Raw genomic sequence first — 17896 nt, forward strand, 5'->3', positions numbered from 1 at the left:
TTTTACTGATGCACCTAATCTAACCTGTCACTTCCATTTGGTTTTACCAGATCAAAACCTAACCTGCCACTACCGTTTGGTTTCTTCAGGTCACAAACTTCCAGATCGCTATCATTTACTTACGACAGTTCTGTTCAGTGTGTCCGCTCGCCGCAATGTTGTATTAATGCGTCCTGGATACAAAGTAATAGCAATTGGGTGGTCCAGTTGAGTACATTTTAGTTACCTGGTAAATATTTCTCATATAGAGTTTTCACACATGCCAGCTCTTCATTTGAAAACTTGGTAATCTATTCTCGTAACTCTTGGTTTTAGAGCTTTGCCAGTGGGATATTTGCTTTTGTAAACACTTCAACTGTTCTTTTTAACAAGTGATCTTTGGAAGTTTTCCAGCATTTGCAGCTGTCCAATCACTCCGTGAAAGATGTGTGCGTTTGTTTGGGATTGAGATGGACCAGCGAAAGTGATATAATTTTCTCATTTTTTTAATGTGCTTTTCACTGTTAATATGTTTTACAATACTGTCCTTCTTTTAAGACAATATTCAGTATTAATTAAGACACTCTAATCAAGTTACACCAAAGTTAAATCACCAATTACCTATTGCAAACCAAAATTCTCGAACATAAGACTTCAACCAGATACTTTTTCCAATCATCACGACTTTACTTCTGAACAGGGTCTCATTTATTATTCTCTCATTTTTATGACTTTACCTCTAAATAAGGTCTCATTTAACATTCTCTCAAGTTACTGGAATATTATTCCTAACATTCCAAATAATGTAATATATAAGTTTTCAAATCAGACCACTGCTACCAAGCACTGTATATGTACCTTTGTCGCAACTAGTAACATTGTAGTGTTGTTAGCACATTAATACCCAATATGTATTCTTTTTCCTTTTACGCCAAGTTAAATCACCAATTACTTATTGCAAGCCATAATTCTCGAACCTAAGACTTCAACAATATAGTTTTTTCCAATATTACGACTTTATTTCTGAGTAAAGTCTCATTTAACATTCTCTCAAATTGGTGGTATATTTTTCTTAACATTCCAAATAATGTAATATTTAAATTTTCAAATCAGACCACTGCTACTAAGCACTGTATATGTTCCTTACACAACTCGTAATCAACAGCCAACAGCTGATATTGTTGTTATACACATTAATACTGAATATTGTATTATTTTCCTTAGACTGCTCCTATTGTAAAAATGTTAATATTAGATCTTAGTAATTATACTTTAATTTTAAATCAGGTGCCTGATTTAATCTTGAGGAGGTACAGTGACTGATGATGCCTTCTATGAAAGGTGAAACATGTCTCACATTCTTAAGGTAACAATGATAAACTCCTAATTGTATAAAAATTTTAATGTATTGAATCGGTGGTTAAATAAGAAATTAATTAGCATCCTACAAGTCAATTAATACTAATCAATAGTAATGGTTGAAAATAGAGTTTTGGACATTTCTCTGTCGATAAACATGGTTTTTGCTAAAAAGTAATGCATTTATAATTAATTACCTACATAATCACAAGTATTTGCAAATTTTGCATATTGACATTTTTAGTCGAAAGTCCCATTAAAATTTGCGGCTATCACAAAATTCAAAACTTTCCGGTCTCTAATAATAACTCTGTTCAGTGGAGAGAGGCAGGGAAGTGATGCTTTGATTTTGATGAAATAAAAGTGCAGAATTGAATTAAGGAGTATCTTGTAATACATTATTTTTAGTTATTAATAATAACCTAAGAAGCCTCTGTGGCTCAGGCAGTGGCACGCCGGCCTCTCACCGCTGGGTTCCGTGGTTCAAATCCCAGTCACTCCATGTGAGATTTGTGCTGGACAAAGCAGAGGTGGGACAGGTTTTTCTCTGGGTACTCCAGTTTTCCCCGTCATATTTCATTCCAGCAACACTCTCCAATATCATTTCATCTGTCATTCATTAATCATTGCCCCAGAGGAGTGCGACAGGCTTCAGCAGCCAGCACAATTCCTATCCTTGCTGCTAGATGGGGGCTTCATTCATTCCATTCCTGACCTGGTCGAATGACTGGAAACAGGCTGTGGTTTTCATTTTCAATAATAATCTACTAAAACATCTCGAGTGGTGAGAGCGCTGCCTAATTATACAGATAATAAGAATATCCTAACTCACATTCCAGATGTTTAGTGTCAGAATAGCCTTCTGTGGGATTCATTAACACTTACTCCTCGAATTAAAGTTCTCTGTGTTGTCACTACTCATATTTTAAATGTGAATTTCTATCTTATATGACCTGTATTCATCTTTCATGATTTTAGAGATAGCACTTGCTTTTAAATGATGTAATTAAGTCTAAATGTTTACAGCAAGCTATACTGGAGCAAGTTGTTGTTATTATTATTATTATTATTATTATTATTATTATTATTATTATTATCATCATCGTCATCGCATACCGATTGGTTCCATTAATAATTTCACTGAACAGATTATTGGTAAAAAGCGGTAGTTTGTAGGCTGAAACCCCTGTAAATCAGGATCTGTTGGTTTATAATTGTGCCAGCTGTCAGCATCTGTTATCATAGGTAGCATCTGTCATGGTACACAAGCCGACCATCACAAGTTCACTTTTAGGCATCATCAAATGTTATTAGATATATTTATTAGGGTACAATGAAGGAGTAGAGGTGCGAAAATACTGTGGTTTTGTGTGTTACTTGACAGATACAATATTGAACAGTACACTATATAATTATGACTAGATGAGCACATGTGACCATGTTTGTTTACTATCGCTCGAGCTTTCGCGTACGTGAGTGAACAGCTGACAGCTACCAAACCAAACCAAACCCCATGGCACTACAGCCCTTGAAGGGCCTTGGCCTACCAAGCGACCGCTGCTCAGCCCGAAGGCCTGCAGGTTACGAGGTGTCGTGTGGTCAGCACGACGAATCCTCTCGGCCGTTATTCTTGGCTTTCTAGACCGGGGCCGCTATCTCACCGTCAGATAGCTCCTCAATTCTAATCACATAGGCTGAGTGGACCTCGAACCAGCCCTCAGGTCCAGGTAAAAATCCCTGACCTGGCCGGGAATCGAACCCGGGGCCTCCGGGTAAGAGGCAGGCACGCTACTCCTACACCGCGGGGCCGGCATAAAGCAAAGTCACCTCCGTACAGACCATGAAGGCCCTTGGAGGAGTGGAAGGTAAAGGCTTCCACTATTGTTAACCTCGGCACGTGATGAGGTAGAGTGGTTAGCTCTACGCCCGGCCGCCTTTGCCCCCAGGAATTAACCTGGTACTCATTTTTGGTGTAGGCTGAGTGAACCTCAGGGCCATATGCACCTCCGGAAGTGGAAATCTCGTTTCTTAAATTTTACGACTTCCTGACGGGGATTCGAACCCACGTCCTTCCGGGCGAGCCGAGCACACCTTTACCGCCTCGGCCAGACAGCCCCTGCTGACAGCTACACCGCCATCTAAATAATAGATTTTTGACTGACTGTCAAATAGTATCTGGATTCACGGCCGACTTGATGCGTCGCTCTAGCTAGCTCCTTACCGGCCTTGACAATCGGGTCCGCGCACTGTAATCGAAGTAGTTACACAGCTCGACACGTGGCGCTGGCAGCCTATCTATTTGCGGTAGAAATGCATACTTCTTTCTGGAAAAGATATTGACTTTGATTGCCGATTTATCGTAATTTAGAGTTATGGAGAATGTTACATAGGTTAATACTGTTAAAATGATTAATCTTAAAGGTTACTTTCGTTGATATGTGCGAAAATACTGTCGTGAAATGAAACTGCGGAGAGATGGAATAGTCCAGCTGACGTTCTGATATTGACTCTGATTGCCGATTTATCTAATTTAGGGAATAAAGGAGTACGTTACATTGACTAATACTGTTAAAATGATTAACCCTAAAGGCTACTTTCATTGATGTGTGCCAAAATAACGTCGTGAATGAAAACTGCAGAGAGATGGAGTAGTCCAACTGACGTTCCTTAGCTGTGAGGAATAATAGTACTCACTTTTATTATCATGGCATTTAGATACATAGCAGCAGAACTTCCCACAATACCTTGAGATTAAGAGTCATTGTTCAATTAGAGTTTTAAAATTCTTCAAGTGCTGCTCTCAGGAAAAGAGCTGGACAAAACATAAAAATCCTGCTTTTTTCTATATTCGTTGTTTGGATAATATAAGTATTTTGACTCAAACATGTTTAAATTTTAATTTCAATAAATATATAGTTTCAGATTACATTTCATTCATATCTTTCACTAGAGTTTTAAATACCGGGCAAGTTGGCCGTGTGGTTAGGGGCATGCAGCTGTGAGCTTTCATCCGGGAGATAGTGGGTTCGAACCCCACTGTCTGCAGTGCTGAAGATGATTTTCCGTGGTTTCCCATTTTCACATCAGGCTGTACGTTAATTAAGGCCATGGCCGATTCCTTCGTACTCCTAGCCATATCCTATCCCACCGTCGCCAGAAGACCTATCTGCGTCGGTGCGACGTAAAACAAATAGCAAGAGAAAGAAGAAGAAGAAGATTTTTAAATAAAAATTCAGTGAGAAAAGTATTTTGAGTAAATACATTGTAAACTGTTCATTGCTCAGGTAACAACACTTAATACGTTGGCTTTACCGTCATAACAGTAATGGTTCTTACTTGTCAGTGTTTAAATGTTAAAGTTCAGATTATCTTGGATAAAAATGTGTTGTGTTGCTGTCATATGGCAAAAACAACTCCACCTAAAGGATTATTCAATGAAAAAATTTTAGGGGTAAAAAATACCCGATTAGCAGGAGGCCCCGGAGGCCCGGGTTCGATTCCTGGCACTGCTACGAAATTTCAAAAGTGGTATGAGGGCTGGAACGGGATCCACCCAGCCTTGGGAGGTCAACTGAGTAGAAGAGGGGATCGATTCCCACCTCAGCCATCCTCAAAGTAGTTTTCCATAGTTTCCCACTTCTCCTCCAGGCAAATGTGGGGATGGTACCTAACTTAAGGCCACAGCCGCTTCCTTCCCCCCTCCTTGTCTATCCCTTCCAATCTCCCCATCCCCAACACAAGGCCCCTGTTCAGCATAGCAGTTGCAGCCGCCTGGGTGAGGTACTGGTCATCCTTCCCAGTTGTATCCTACGACCGGAAGTCTCACGCTCCAGGACACTACCCTTGAGGTGGTAGAGGTGGGATCCCTCGCTGAGTCCGAGGGAAAAGCCAACCATGGAGGGGTAAACATATTAAGAAAGAAAGAAGATAAATACCCGAAATAGAAACGGAAAACTAAGATGAAAGTGCTAACTGCTTTGAGCCACTCCGTAGTTTTGTCCTGGTCTACAGAGAATTCGTGAAATGATAGTGTCCCTTTGCTCTTTTATTCCTGTTCGAAATACAAAAAGGCACACAGCAATACATATTTCCGAACACAGTTAAAGAAAAACAAATCACTGCACCATTAAAAAAAGAATTAGCACATAAATTAAAATTCTTGCTTAGGACGAAGTTACAGCGAGAAAACACTTTAAGCCACTCATTACATTTGTTCTTATTTGCAGAAAATTTCTGCTCGAAGTGCAAAAAAGGCGCACAATAATATCACAAATTCCTAAAGTTGTAAACACAATATAAAAAATATAATCACCACACTACACAATAAAAAATTAAACTCACTAGTGCATAACCATCAGCTCAAATTATCAAGCCAACAGGCACCTTATTGCAAACACATTGCCAACATTTATGACAGCAAAACAATGTAAATAAAACTGGAAATGTGACAATTTGCGGTATACAGCTTCCTGTCAGTGAGTAGGAGGCCAGCGCTCCAGCGCATTATGGTGAAACTTTCCAATTACAGCTTTATGCTGGGCTTCACAAGCGATTGTCAAGGCCGGTATAAGGAGCGCAGCGAGGGATCCAGTCGGCCGTGCTGGATTTTACAAAGTTCCACGCTGAACCAAAAGATGGCAGTGCAGTATAGCATCGTGTATTTTGTCAGCTAAGAGATGGCAGACGAGCGGTGTGCGATAAAATGTCATGTCAGGCCTTACACAACAGACTAGGAATAACGGTTACGCGCTAATGTAAAAAGTGTGAATTGTTGTTCTGAAAATTAAGTAGCTCGAAGAGGAGAGGTAGGGGGGGTGTGTGTGTGTGTGTGTGTGTGTGTGTGTGTGTGTGTGTGTGTGTGTGTGTGTGTGTGTGTGTGTGTGTGTGTGTGTGTGTGTGTGTGTGTGTGTGTGTGTGTGTGTGTGTGTGTGTGTGTGTGTGTGTGTGTGTGTGTGTGTGTGTGTGTGTGTGTGTGTGTGTGTGTGTGTGTGTGTGTGTGTGTGTGTGTGTGTGTGTGTGTGTGTGTGTGTGTGTGATATATATCATTGAGGTTGGTTTGGTTGGCTGTTTTTTCCTCTTTCAATGTCAGTTTCTATTGGTTCTTTAATTTTCAAAGATTTTCTTTTCATTCTGTAAACTTTCTAGATCTGCATTGTTGTGTGAAATGGTGTGAGTTATCATACATGTGCTCTCCAAAGGCTGAATGCCGATTGTATCGAATTCCATTTTTGTGTTCTTTGTATCTCGTATAGAAATTAAGTTTTGTTTTTCCTATATATGTGGCACTGCAGATCGGTTCTTGACATTTGAGTTCATAAACTTTTGATTTGGAGAAAAGGTATGTTTGTTGTTCAATTTAAAGACTGCTTTTAGACCTTGTTTTGAAAATATTAGCTATTTTATATGTAAAGAAGGAAGCCATACTTTCCACTGTCGACTCAGTTAAATGTCACTTAAAAGCTTTTTAGTCTGTCAGAACACACAAGTTCATTATAAATATTACACTATCACATACCTGTAAACAAACTATTAAACAAAGAACAACATGCTTTGATCTTAAAAAACATGATCAGATTCTATCAAATCACAGTCAATACTTGGAAATATTTATGTTCATTTCTGTCTAAACAATTTGAAATTTGGAACTTATCTTAATGAAATCCTGCTTTGTCTCCACTCCACATACAATGCGAGGCATTTAAAAAAATGTTACTCTTTCAATGACTAGTATCCAAACCGGCTGCCAGTTCACTAACTCCATTATGTCATGCTCCCCACCCTGGTCAAGTCAGTTACATGCTGCAGGTGCTTTACTCCTAGTGTTCCCTTTGTATTATTATTATTATTATTATTATTATTATTATTATTATTATTATTATTATTATTATTATTATTATTATTATTATTATTATTATTATTATTATTATTATTATTATTATTATTATTATTATTATTATTATTATTATTATTATTATTATTATTATTATTATTATTATTATTATTATTATTATTATTATTATTATTATTATTATTATTATTATTATTATTATTATTATTATTATTATTATTATTATTATCTATGAAATGGTCTTAATGAGCTTTTAATGGTCTGCCTATTATACTGGTAACTTTATTATTTAAAAAAAATTAATTCAAGAGTTCTTGTAAGATGTTATTTTTACTGATAATTGATAATCTAAAAGATCGTCTCGAGTGGCAAAGACAGGTAAATTCAGAGAATGATTTCAGCATCTTGTAGATAAGAGTATACCTCTAAAACTTAAAGAAAAGCTTTATGTGACAGTTGTGAAGCCTGCTTTGACTTATGCTTCGAAATGTTGAACATTCTACGAACACCACAGATGTCATCTAAATGGCACGGAGATGAAGATGTTGGTATAAACTGTTCGTCTTTGTAAATACAGGATCCAGTGTGACATCATATAGCAGAAGTTTTGTCATAATTAATTTGCCTTGCTTGTGTCTAATATATTCATTTGTTATTTTGTTATTTTTAGGTACTTTATATATGATGTGAAAAATAAAATAACACATAAATATGATTCCATACATACATACATACATACATACATACATACATACATACATACATACATTATTTCAAATGTTTGTCAGGACTACAAAGTGTTTACAAGACAGGCAAAAATATGTGTACGTACAGCATCACCAAATGTCTGTACATCTGCCTCTTTTTCTCTTAGTTTTACAGTCAACATCCACATATAAAGTAAATATTCTTTAGACTGAGCATGGTTTATTACTTTTCCCTATTTGTTTTGCTCTCTTTGGTTGGCAGTTCTGCAGAAATGAAACTCTGAAGCTGGTTTTGTTTTCATTTGTACATTCACATGCTCTACAGTTTCAGTTTGTTAGTTCTCTTTCGAGAGAGAGTGGAACTTGCTGAGGAGTTTATTCTTTATTCAAAGACATTGTCAGTGTCACAGACCATGTTGATATAAAGTGAAAGTGCCTATCTTTGTACTTCAGGTGTTGCAGCTATTAATCAATATATTTACGTGGTTGGAGGTTATGATGGGCAGCGACAGCTTAGCTCTGTGGAGCGATATGACACAGAGAAGAACGTGTGGCAGCCTGTAGCCAGTATTAAAGTAGCCCGCAGTGCTCTCAGTGTTACAGTTCTAGATGGAAAATTATATGCCATGGGTAAGTATTCTGTAAAATACTGTGTGTTTATGCCAAGGGTTAACCTGAACATTTTATAACTTATTTCCCTGGAATCATTTATAGCCCACCTGGTGGCCATGATCATTAAGGCGTTGAAGTTTGTACGGTCTAACACCATGGTTAGCCGGTTCGTGTCCATTGGTTGAAAATATTTCACCATCGGAATGTTGGCCAGCAGGGTGGGGGAGGTGGTGGTATACAATTTCTAATCACTAGATTGCATGCCAAAAGCCTGGATTCAATTCCAAACCTCTCTGCAGTGTTCATACGAAATGACAGTGTATGATGCCAAGATAGTAACAGGAAATAGTCTCCAACATAAAATCTGTAGGGCCTTACAAGGGCAGTTAGAATTTCTCCAAAGAGTACCATAAATGGGGATGAAAGGACTCTGCAGTCCAATTATTATTCCAGCCCTGAATATGAACCTTCTGTGAGCAAATAGATGGGCATCCTGAATGTGGACATATTTGATTTTTCTTTTTCTGGAGGTCCTCCGTAATGTTATACATCTGGTGTTAGACATCAGACCAGTCCTGATCTCATCGCTGAACATCATACTCTTCAAGTTTCACACACTCTTCATGTTTCAATGAACATGGGTCCATTTCCTTTAATGAGTTTGGTTTTCTTGATGCAGTGCAAAGCATCTGATATACCTTCTTGGTAGATGACCAACTGCATGCAGTTTTCAATATACAGTTAATCTGAAATATGAACTCCTGTAATTCACAAGTCAGATCTAAGAGGTGTGGCAGTAGAATAACATCCACAGTAACCTCTCTTAACTTTTGAGCATGAATTGGCAACCACCAGGCCATTAGCTGAGTCTTGGCGTTCCTTTCACTTACTTGTGCCATGCTCCTCACTTTCATCTATCCTTTCCAACATACCTTGGTCAGCTCTTGTTCTTTTCCGAGCCCAAAACTATTAGAGCATTCGAGGGCTAGGGAGTCTTTCATTTTCATGCATTTCATGGCCCTTGTGTTTCTTTGGCCAGTACCTTCATTTTTCGAAGTGTTGGATCCCTTCTATTTTTTCTCTCTGATTAGTATTATACAGACGATGGTTGCCTTGTTGTACTTCCTCTTAAAATCATCACCACCACCACCACTGGTTGTGTAGGAGCACCAGTTTGAAGATACTGAATCTGATGTTTGTCTCCATTACTTATGTTGATAGATGGGTCTGTGGATTAACAAACTTCTATCTCTGTGCCACTGCAAGAGAGGTAGGTTAAAGGGAATAGGATACAGGTGCAAAGCCTGTCTATTGTTAAAATTGTCTTTTTGTGTGTGTGAGATTCGTTTGTACTGCGAATTGGTGTCATGGTAAATGGGTCATATAAAATCTCAGAATCTATTTTTAGGCATTATTCCAAACTCTTGTTTATGGATGGAGGGATTTTAAAGTACTTAACATGAAGGTCATTGACTCTGTGAGAAGCTTTGAGAAAGAGTAATTGTATTTAAGGGAGGAAGAATAATATGGTAATAAGAAGCAGAATTAAAGTCATAAATGCTAATTATCTAGGTCTGGCTCCTTGACTGAATGATCAGCACCGTGGCCATGATCCCAGGTTTGATTCTGAACTGAGTCAGAGATTTTAACCTCATCTGGTTAATTCCTTTGACTCAGAGACTGGGTATTTGTGTCTGCCCCATTATACCCTCATTTTATATACTGTACACAAACACAGTACATCGTACTACCAACCACCACAGAAACACATAATAGTGAATACATCCTTCCACATAGGGTTGGGATCAGGAAGGGCATCCAGCCATAAAACCAGCTGAGTTTGGGATAAGTGACATAAGAAATAGCGATTATCTTTGTGGCATTGTTCAGTAATATGATCAAAATACCCTGTACAAACAATTAGTATATAAAATTATAAACAGGAGAGTTTTCTAACAACATGAAGTTCATAACCCTTGACAAACAATTAGTGTCTCATTTGGTCATGTTAATTTGTCTCTGTTATCATTAAAATATTTGTTTGTCATAAATTAATGTAATTTAACATTCCTAATACCGTATGTTTGAAGAGTGACTTATTCATTCTTCTTTAATTATTTTTCAGGTGGTTATGATGGTCGCACCTTTGTTGCTACAGTTGAAGTATACGACCCAGGTCGTGACGTGTGGGAAGAGGGAACCCCTCTGACCAGTGGACGATCCGGTCATGCTCTGGCAGTATCCTATCACCAGTGCAAAATTCATTGTGAACACCATGACCATACACTTTCGGACACCCCTGAACCAGGCCCTAGTGGAGAGAGCGTGTCTCCACATTCATGACCTTCCTCTGCTGCTCCTACGACATGTGAACAAGTTCAAACGAGAAGCTGATGTGTCCTCACACTCCGTTTAAGGAATGTGTAAGTTGTGTCTTGTGTGTTTGAAAAGTGTCCTTGGAAAACAAAAACTTACCATATTTAACTGTTGAAGCAGAAACCAAGAGCTCCCATTTTTGTATTCAAATGGCTGAATATAGTAAAACATATACTCAAGAATGATAAAATATGAACACATATAGTCACTTCAAAGGCAATTACTGTATGATCAGTTTTTAAAAGGATTCCAAATTTGTGAGTGTAGTTCCTTGCAGATGAACAGTGTTAAAATAAATTTATGGAAGTCTTTCACAGTAATAGAAAATGATATGGCAATATGATGGAGCATCTACATTCGTAGGCTTGCGCAGCCATTGTCATTGTTATCTAATGCTTCTTTTGATGTAGACTGCATCATGATAGCATGGATGAAACATTCTTTCTGACAGTGTAAATAAATCTGCACAGTCCACATCAGAAGAAGCATTAGATAATATGATAGACCTGATTTGTTTATGACTCGTACTATTACTGTGCTATACTTCTTTGAAATTTATTAGAAGAGATTAGGGACATACAAGACTGCTTATAGCTTACTATTTTGTTTGGGCATAATTACTGTAATGATCTAATTAGTTACCCAATTTCTTGAAGTTAATCTTGCGTAATACTCTGGCAACAATAAGAGGTATCCTGCTGTGAACTGATAATTAACTTCATCATAGTCAGCTGGCAAATCACATATTTGGTGACATTTCTATCAGTTTTACAATCAAGTAGATATCCTTGGGTGCTTTTCTTTCTGTGTGTCATACTGGTCAGATGATATTGGGGATGTGTTCTTCATCCACCATACAGCTCTGTTTTTATGCACTTAAAACTTCTACAGTTTGTAACTGGAAGTAAATCTCTTGGGTAGATAATGCCTGTCTGGTAGTTGTCAAAGATTTTCAGAAATTATTATAAGTGTCCAGAAACAGAGCATGAAATATCTTATTTTGCAACATTCTGGATGACTCCATTAATTTAGTAAGGAATTCTATTAAAGCAGTCTGGCTGACTTAATCTGCGGTATGTGCCCCTCTTCTCTTAGAAATAAACAGGGAAAATTTATTTGGACTTGTCCCATATTATCATTACACTACACCAGGCTCAACTGACTAGTACCAGTGCGATATAATACAATACGTCGCCCATACTCTTAGCACTCGATGCTGAAGCCATGGAGTAGTTAAGAGGTGAGCAGAGGGGAGGAAAATTATTCAGTGATATGTTGTGCATTTGTACATATCTAGAAACATTTTTGTAGTGCAAACTGCTTTATTGTGTTATGACAACATATGAGTAAATGCACAACATAATTTTTTATTTGAACTAAATACAGTGGTGTATCTAAGCTATTTCATAGGGTAGGACCAGGATGATATAAAGTGAAACACCATAAACATGCACCAGAAAAACCTTAGATAAACTCATTTACATGATTAGCACAGTTTCAAACAAAGTAAAACAACTATCTCATTTACTCGACAAGCATATGATGAAAATTCCAGAACCAAATGTTACCTAAAACCAGTATAATATTTGGCAGATTTTGATACTAGACCCTCTAAATATCAAACAAAAATGATACACTCAACCAATAACATCTTCCTATGACAGAATTGATAAAGGTTTACATAATAATCCACTAACACTATTCACTGCATCCCAAAGAACTCGTTATACACGATCAACTGGTAATAGCAAACTAAAGCAAAGAATAGGGCTATGAGGAAAGATTCTCTGAAACTTTTTACAGTTAATTTTGTACTAGTAGGACTAACACGACCATCTACAGGCAATTCCTACAACTTTAACCCTGCAAGGGTTGAAAGCCCAGTGGGTGGCCTATACCTGGCTTGACAGCCTATGCCAGCCGAAAAATGCCATGAATGACCATCTTATTGTCATATAAGGCTTTCTTCCCTTGATATTCTATTGGCCCAAGGCAGGCTCCACCGTACAAAGGACTTGGCACAGTTCATAGAACTCCTAGAACTGAAGAGTTTCTGTTGGAGTAAGGCTGAAACCATAGAGATTACTTAAATGAATATATGTGTTTGGCAGGTTTTTTTAAATTTTATATGCTTGTCAGGGGAAGGTCAGATTAGACTTGCAGACAAGCCCCTGGAAGTAGTGGAAACGTTCATATACCTGAGGAGTGAATTAATGGAGAATGCTCTACTGGATGCTGAAATTAGCTGGCGTCGCCATAAGACCTATCTGTGTCGGTGCGACGTAAAACCCCTAGCAAAAAAAAAAAAAAAAAAAAATTAGCTGGAAGCTGTTTCTATCATAATCTAAGAAACATATTATGGGACAAAGATGTGCCAATGGAAGCAAAGGAAACTATGTACAAGATGTATTACGTACCCATAACAACTTACGGAGCAGAAACTTGGACAATGACAAAGAAGGATGAGAGTCAAATACAGGCAGCCGAAATGAAGTTCTTGAGTAGTATGATACAGAAGAGAAGAAGAGACAAAATAAGGAATGAGAAAATCCAGGAAGAAATTGGAGTGGAAAAAATGAATGATGGAATAGAGAAGAGCCAACTAAGATGGTTTGGGCACATAAAGCGAATGAGTGATGAAAATATGCCAAAAAAGATGATGGAAATGCAAATGCAAGGAAGGAGAGGACATGAATGACCACAATTGAGATGGAAGGACACAATCCAACGCAGTAATATAGAAAGAAACCTGGACTGGGACATAATGTTGGAGGAGGAGTGGTGCAAAGACCGAAGAAAGTGGAGAGGAACCATATTTGCTCCTACCCGGCTACAGCTGGATAAAGGGAAATGATGATGATGATGATGTGATGATTGTTTGAAGGAGAAGTTTGACAATTTTCATAAAGCTTAAGTTAAAGCATGACAGCAATGCCATTGAAGCCACCACTGACTTTATATAACTTGTTTGTTGTGCAGTAAATGTCAATTTTTAATAAACTTTACATTCTGTAAGAAAATTAATTAATAATTTGTCTATTGTAAATCACACAAAATATAATATAAATGAAGACTTAAAAAACAAGACCCACAGAATCAAGACACTCAAAAACATAGACACCAAATTACAGTCCAAGGTCAACAGACAAACCATGGGAAGAGTGATTTCAGACGAGGAGAGAAAATCAAGATCCCAGAAATGAAGAAGTACACTGGACTGAGAGAACATCGAAAAATCCATTGTATAGTTGACTAAAGTGGAGTGGTCCAATGGAGGCCGTAAAATAAACAAATAAATAAATAAAGGAAGATATTTAATATTTAAAAAAAGTAATCCAGTAAACCATTATTCTTGCACTTCAATTGTTGCTCGCGTTAGTTCTTTGTGATTTGGAAGTATTTTCCCTGTACCAGTTTTTCAAAAAATAAATACATACATATAGATAAAGTTATTAGCCATAGATGGCTCTCACACTGTAAGGTACCGGTACATGATTTTTCCATGTATTTAATACAGCACTGTTCGCGATTAACATGACAGTGCAAGCGGCAGATAATTACTTCACTCCCTGCCTCTTTCCAGCCTTACCTCCAGCTGCTCAGTTGCTTGGTTTGTTTTGTTTCTCCCGAGCAGTAAAGGTGCTCTGATGTCAGAAGTTACAGAGTTGGTTGAGCCTGGACTACACACTTTTGTTTTATATTTTCTTTCATAGTCATCTCGGTATCTCTTGAACTCACACGAGTTTGTAATATTATCTAGCAAACTTTTATGAATGTTCTCATTATTTGTAATATTATCTAGCAGACTTTTATGAATGTTCAAATTACTGTATTTATATTTTAAATGAAAATAGTTTCCAAGAAGAGTGATGCCCACAGTTCATTATGATGTGATCCTGTTTAATATTCAGATCTGTTTGGATTTCAAGTTAAGTGAGAGTTATGAATCAAAGTGAGAATATTATTGAAAAAGAATTGTTCCTGTGAACTCTATTTTAAGAGCAGCAAAATGTGAATAACTCTTTGTGTACAGACAATTTGAGAATGTGTATCCATTGTTCAGCTTGACTGATAATTTACTGTTGCTGATGCTACATTCCCCAAACATTTCAGTCAACATAGCCAAAGCGATCACGATACTTCCTGTAAGACAATATGTGCTCTTTATTATATAAGGCCCTGTTTCTTCTCTTCAATGAAGAGAATACAGTGATAACTATTTTTATAAAATGCTGTATGTGTGGATGTGTGTATGTATAGAATTACACAATTGCTCCAAATGTTCTTAGCCATTTCAGTATATTGTTGGCTTTTATCATACTTGTGATCAACTTAAGTGTCTCTCTGTAATAATTTATACTACAGAAATATGAATGCTTTAGCATTATTTCTTGATATTTTTTCTGTGAAAATTATTATTTTGCTGTCAAGTCTTCAACTCTATCTGGCACAAAATACTCATTAAGGATGTGCATACATATATATACTACACTTTGCTTTACGTTGCATGGACACAGATAGGTCATATTTGAATTAATAGTTCCCTCTGTCATTTAGTGGTAGTGTTGGCCTTTGGATTCAAACCTAGAAGAAACAGTAGAACTTTTGCAGGGCGGGAAAAAGTCCATTCGGCACTCCACATTTGGAGTATACCCAACAAAATTAACTAAAACTTTGCCATATATATTGCCCAACAAGAGATCTGTTTCTCTGTCCCCTGGAAATGGATTATTGAAATTGACATGCACTTAGTCTACATGTGTCATATCAAAAGGCCTGCACATGGTAGCTGAGGCCTTGTTATTATTTCTTTTTATTTATTTTCTCTCAAAAGAGGTGTGGTGACAGTGACATTATCACTAGCTTCTCACCAAAGCAGTCACTTTTTTTTTTTTTTTTTTTTTTTTTGTAGTTGCTTTACGTCGCACCGACACAGATAGATCTTATGGCGACAATGGGACAGGGAAGGGTTGGGAGTGGGAAGGAAGCGGCCGTGGCCTTAATTAAGGTTTGCCTGGTGTGAAAATGGGAAACCACGGAAAACCATTTTCAGGGCTGCCGACAGTGGGGTTCGAACCTACTATCTCCCGAATACTGGATACTGGCCGCACTTAAGCGATTGCAGCTATCGAGCTCGGTAGGTCACGGTTCTAATCCTGGTCTATACATGTGGGAATTTTGAAACTAGTAGTTATGTCCCTGCAGTTTGAATTTCAGATAAAACTGGAGATCCCATGTCTAGGATCATATTATAAACAGTCGTATAAAACTACAATTTTGTTTGTTTGCTTATTTCTCTTAAGCCTGACTAACAGATTCAGATATTGTCAGTTAAATGCAATTTAAATGGCTTCATATGTTGAAACCTGTTATAATATTGGCTCTATACTGCACCATAGGGAGCTTTAGCTGAGGTTCTTTGATAAATAAATTAAGTATTGTAACTCCTCTATACTTTTTTTTTTTTTTGGCTGCTTTATGTCAAACCGACACAGATAGGTCTTATTGCGACGATGGGATAGGAAAGGGCTAGGACTGGGAAGGAAGCGACCATGGCCTTAATTAAGGTACAGCCCCAGCATTTGCCTAGTGTGAAAATGGGAAACCATGGAAAACCATCTTCAGGGCTGCCGACAGTGGGGTTCAAACCCATAATCTCCCGGATGCAAGCTTACAGCCGTGCGCCCCTAACTACACAGCCAACTCGCCTGGTTCTATACGTTCTTAAACAAACTTATTCAGGATAAAAGTATCCACTACAAAATCATGTCTGTTTTAAGAAGATATATAGGCTGCTTCTAAGGCCTGGAAAGATTTAATTTACCTGTGATTAATAATAATAATAATAATAATAATAATTAATAATGAGGATGGGCTGCATCTGCCATGTGTCAGTAACTGTGTGTTAGTGTTGTGTGTAGTTTGTGAGTTGCAGGAATTTTGGGGACAACACAAATGCACGGTCACAGTCCCTGAGCCCAAAATCCATCATTCTAGCCGGGAATTAACTGATCATAAAACATACCTTTCTCTTTATCCTGCTAACCTAATATTACTGTGTATAACTTAAATTCATAATATATAGTTGCTTCTTGTAGCCTATACCATGCAGTGGAATACAAATATTCCAAAAATATATCTTAAACATTTTTTAAAATTTGATTAAAATGGAATATTTTTATTCCAGTGTAATGGTGTGCAGGAAGCTATGAATATTATCGGGTTAACATCTGAATGTTAATTTGTTTATCTTTCTGCATTTCTACCATTAAATAAGTTTGTGTGTGTTTTTCTTCCTGTTGGAACAGACATTGTACTGTGAAATGTTGATATATACAGTAATCTTATATCCAGTTAGAGTGCAGGTATTGGAAAATTTACAAATATAACTATAAGTGTCATTTTCTAGTAGGAGAATACTTGCCAAAACATTCTGTCATGAAACCATGCTGTTCTGAAGTATACATTGCTATAAATATTCCTAGATATTATTTTAGGAACATGACGATGTTCACATCTAGGCCTCTATTTTAGAAACAACACTATTCTAAAAAGTACATTGCTTATAATAGATTGAGAACATTACAATTAGAAAACTCTACTGGAATGAAATTTATATAGTTGTGGTAATAAAATACCATTTCACATGTAAGCATATGACTAGTGCAATCATTCAGCCCCAAGCAAGCTTACATGGCAACACGTGAGTCAGCAGCAGCTCTGGTTGCATTCTCCTTATACTTATAATCATGTATGGTAGAAATTATAAATGATAGGCCTTGTAAGATACAGCTCTCGTTCATGTCTTTTGTATTTTGTTAGGGATTTCCTGTTCATTCACCCTCCATTTATTTTGATTACAGTATGTGTTGTATGAATGATCCATTTGCACAACATGTATATAATTCTTTTAAGTGACTCTCAATGCGTTTGCTATGAGACGCAGTGTAGTTGAAGTATTAACTGTGCATACTTCTGATATCAAACATCAATATTGGTAGAGTTCCTCTCACAT

At 37.2% G+C, this 17896-nt stretch overlaps 1 protein-coding gene across 1 annotated transcript in view; it reads left to right on the forward strand.

Annotated features, from left to right (window-relative positions):
- Positions 1-11116, forward strand: part of Keap1 (kelch like ECH associated protein 1) — a 66718-nt gene extending 55602 nt beyond the window's left edge. Inside the window, exons 9-10 of the mRNA XM_067136633.2 lie at positions 8347-8523; positions 10631-11116. Of these exons, the coding sequence (XP_066992734.1) occupies positions 8347-8523; positions 10631-10848 (395 nt within the window). The 3' untranslated portion in view covers positions 10849-11116. The remainder of the gene's footprint in view (positions 1-8346; positions 8524-10630) is intronic.
- The last annotated feature ends 6780 nt before the right edge of the window (positions 11117-17896 follow it).

The sequence above is a fragment of the Anabrus simplex genome, chromosome 1, assembly GCF_040414725.1.
Source record: "Anabrus simplex isolate iqAnaSimp1 chromosome 1, ASM4041472v1, whole genome shotgun sequence".
Taxonomy (NCBI): domain Eukaryota; kingdom Metazoa; phylum Arthropoda; class Insecta; order Orthoptera; family Tettigoniidae; genus Anabrus; species Anabrus simplex.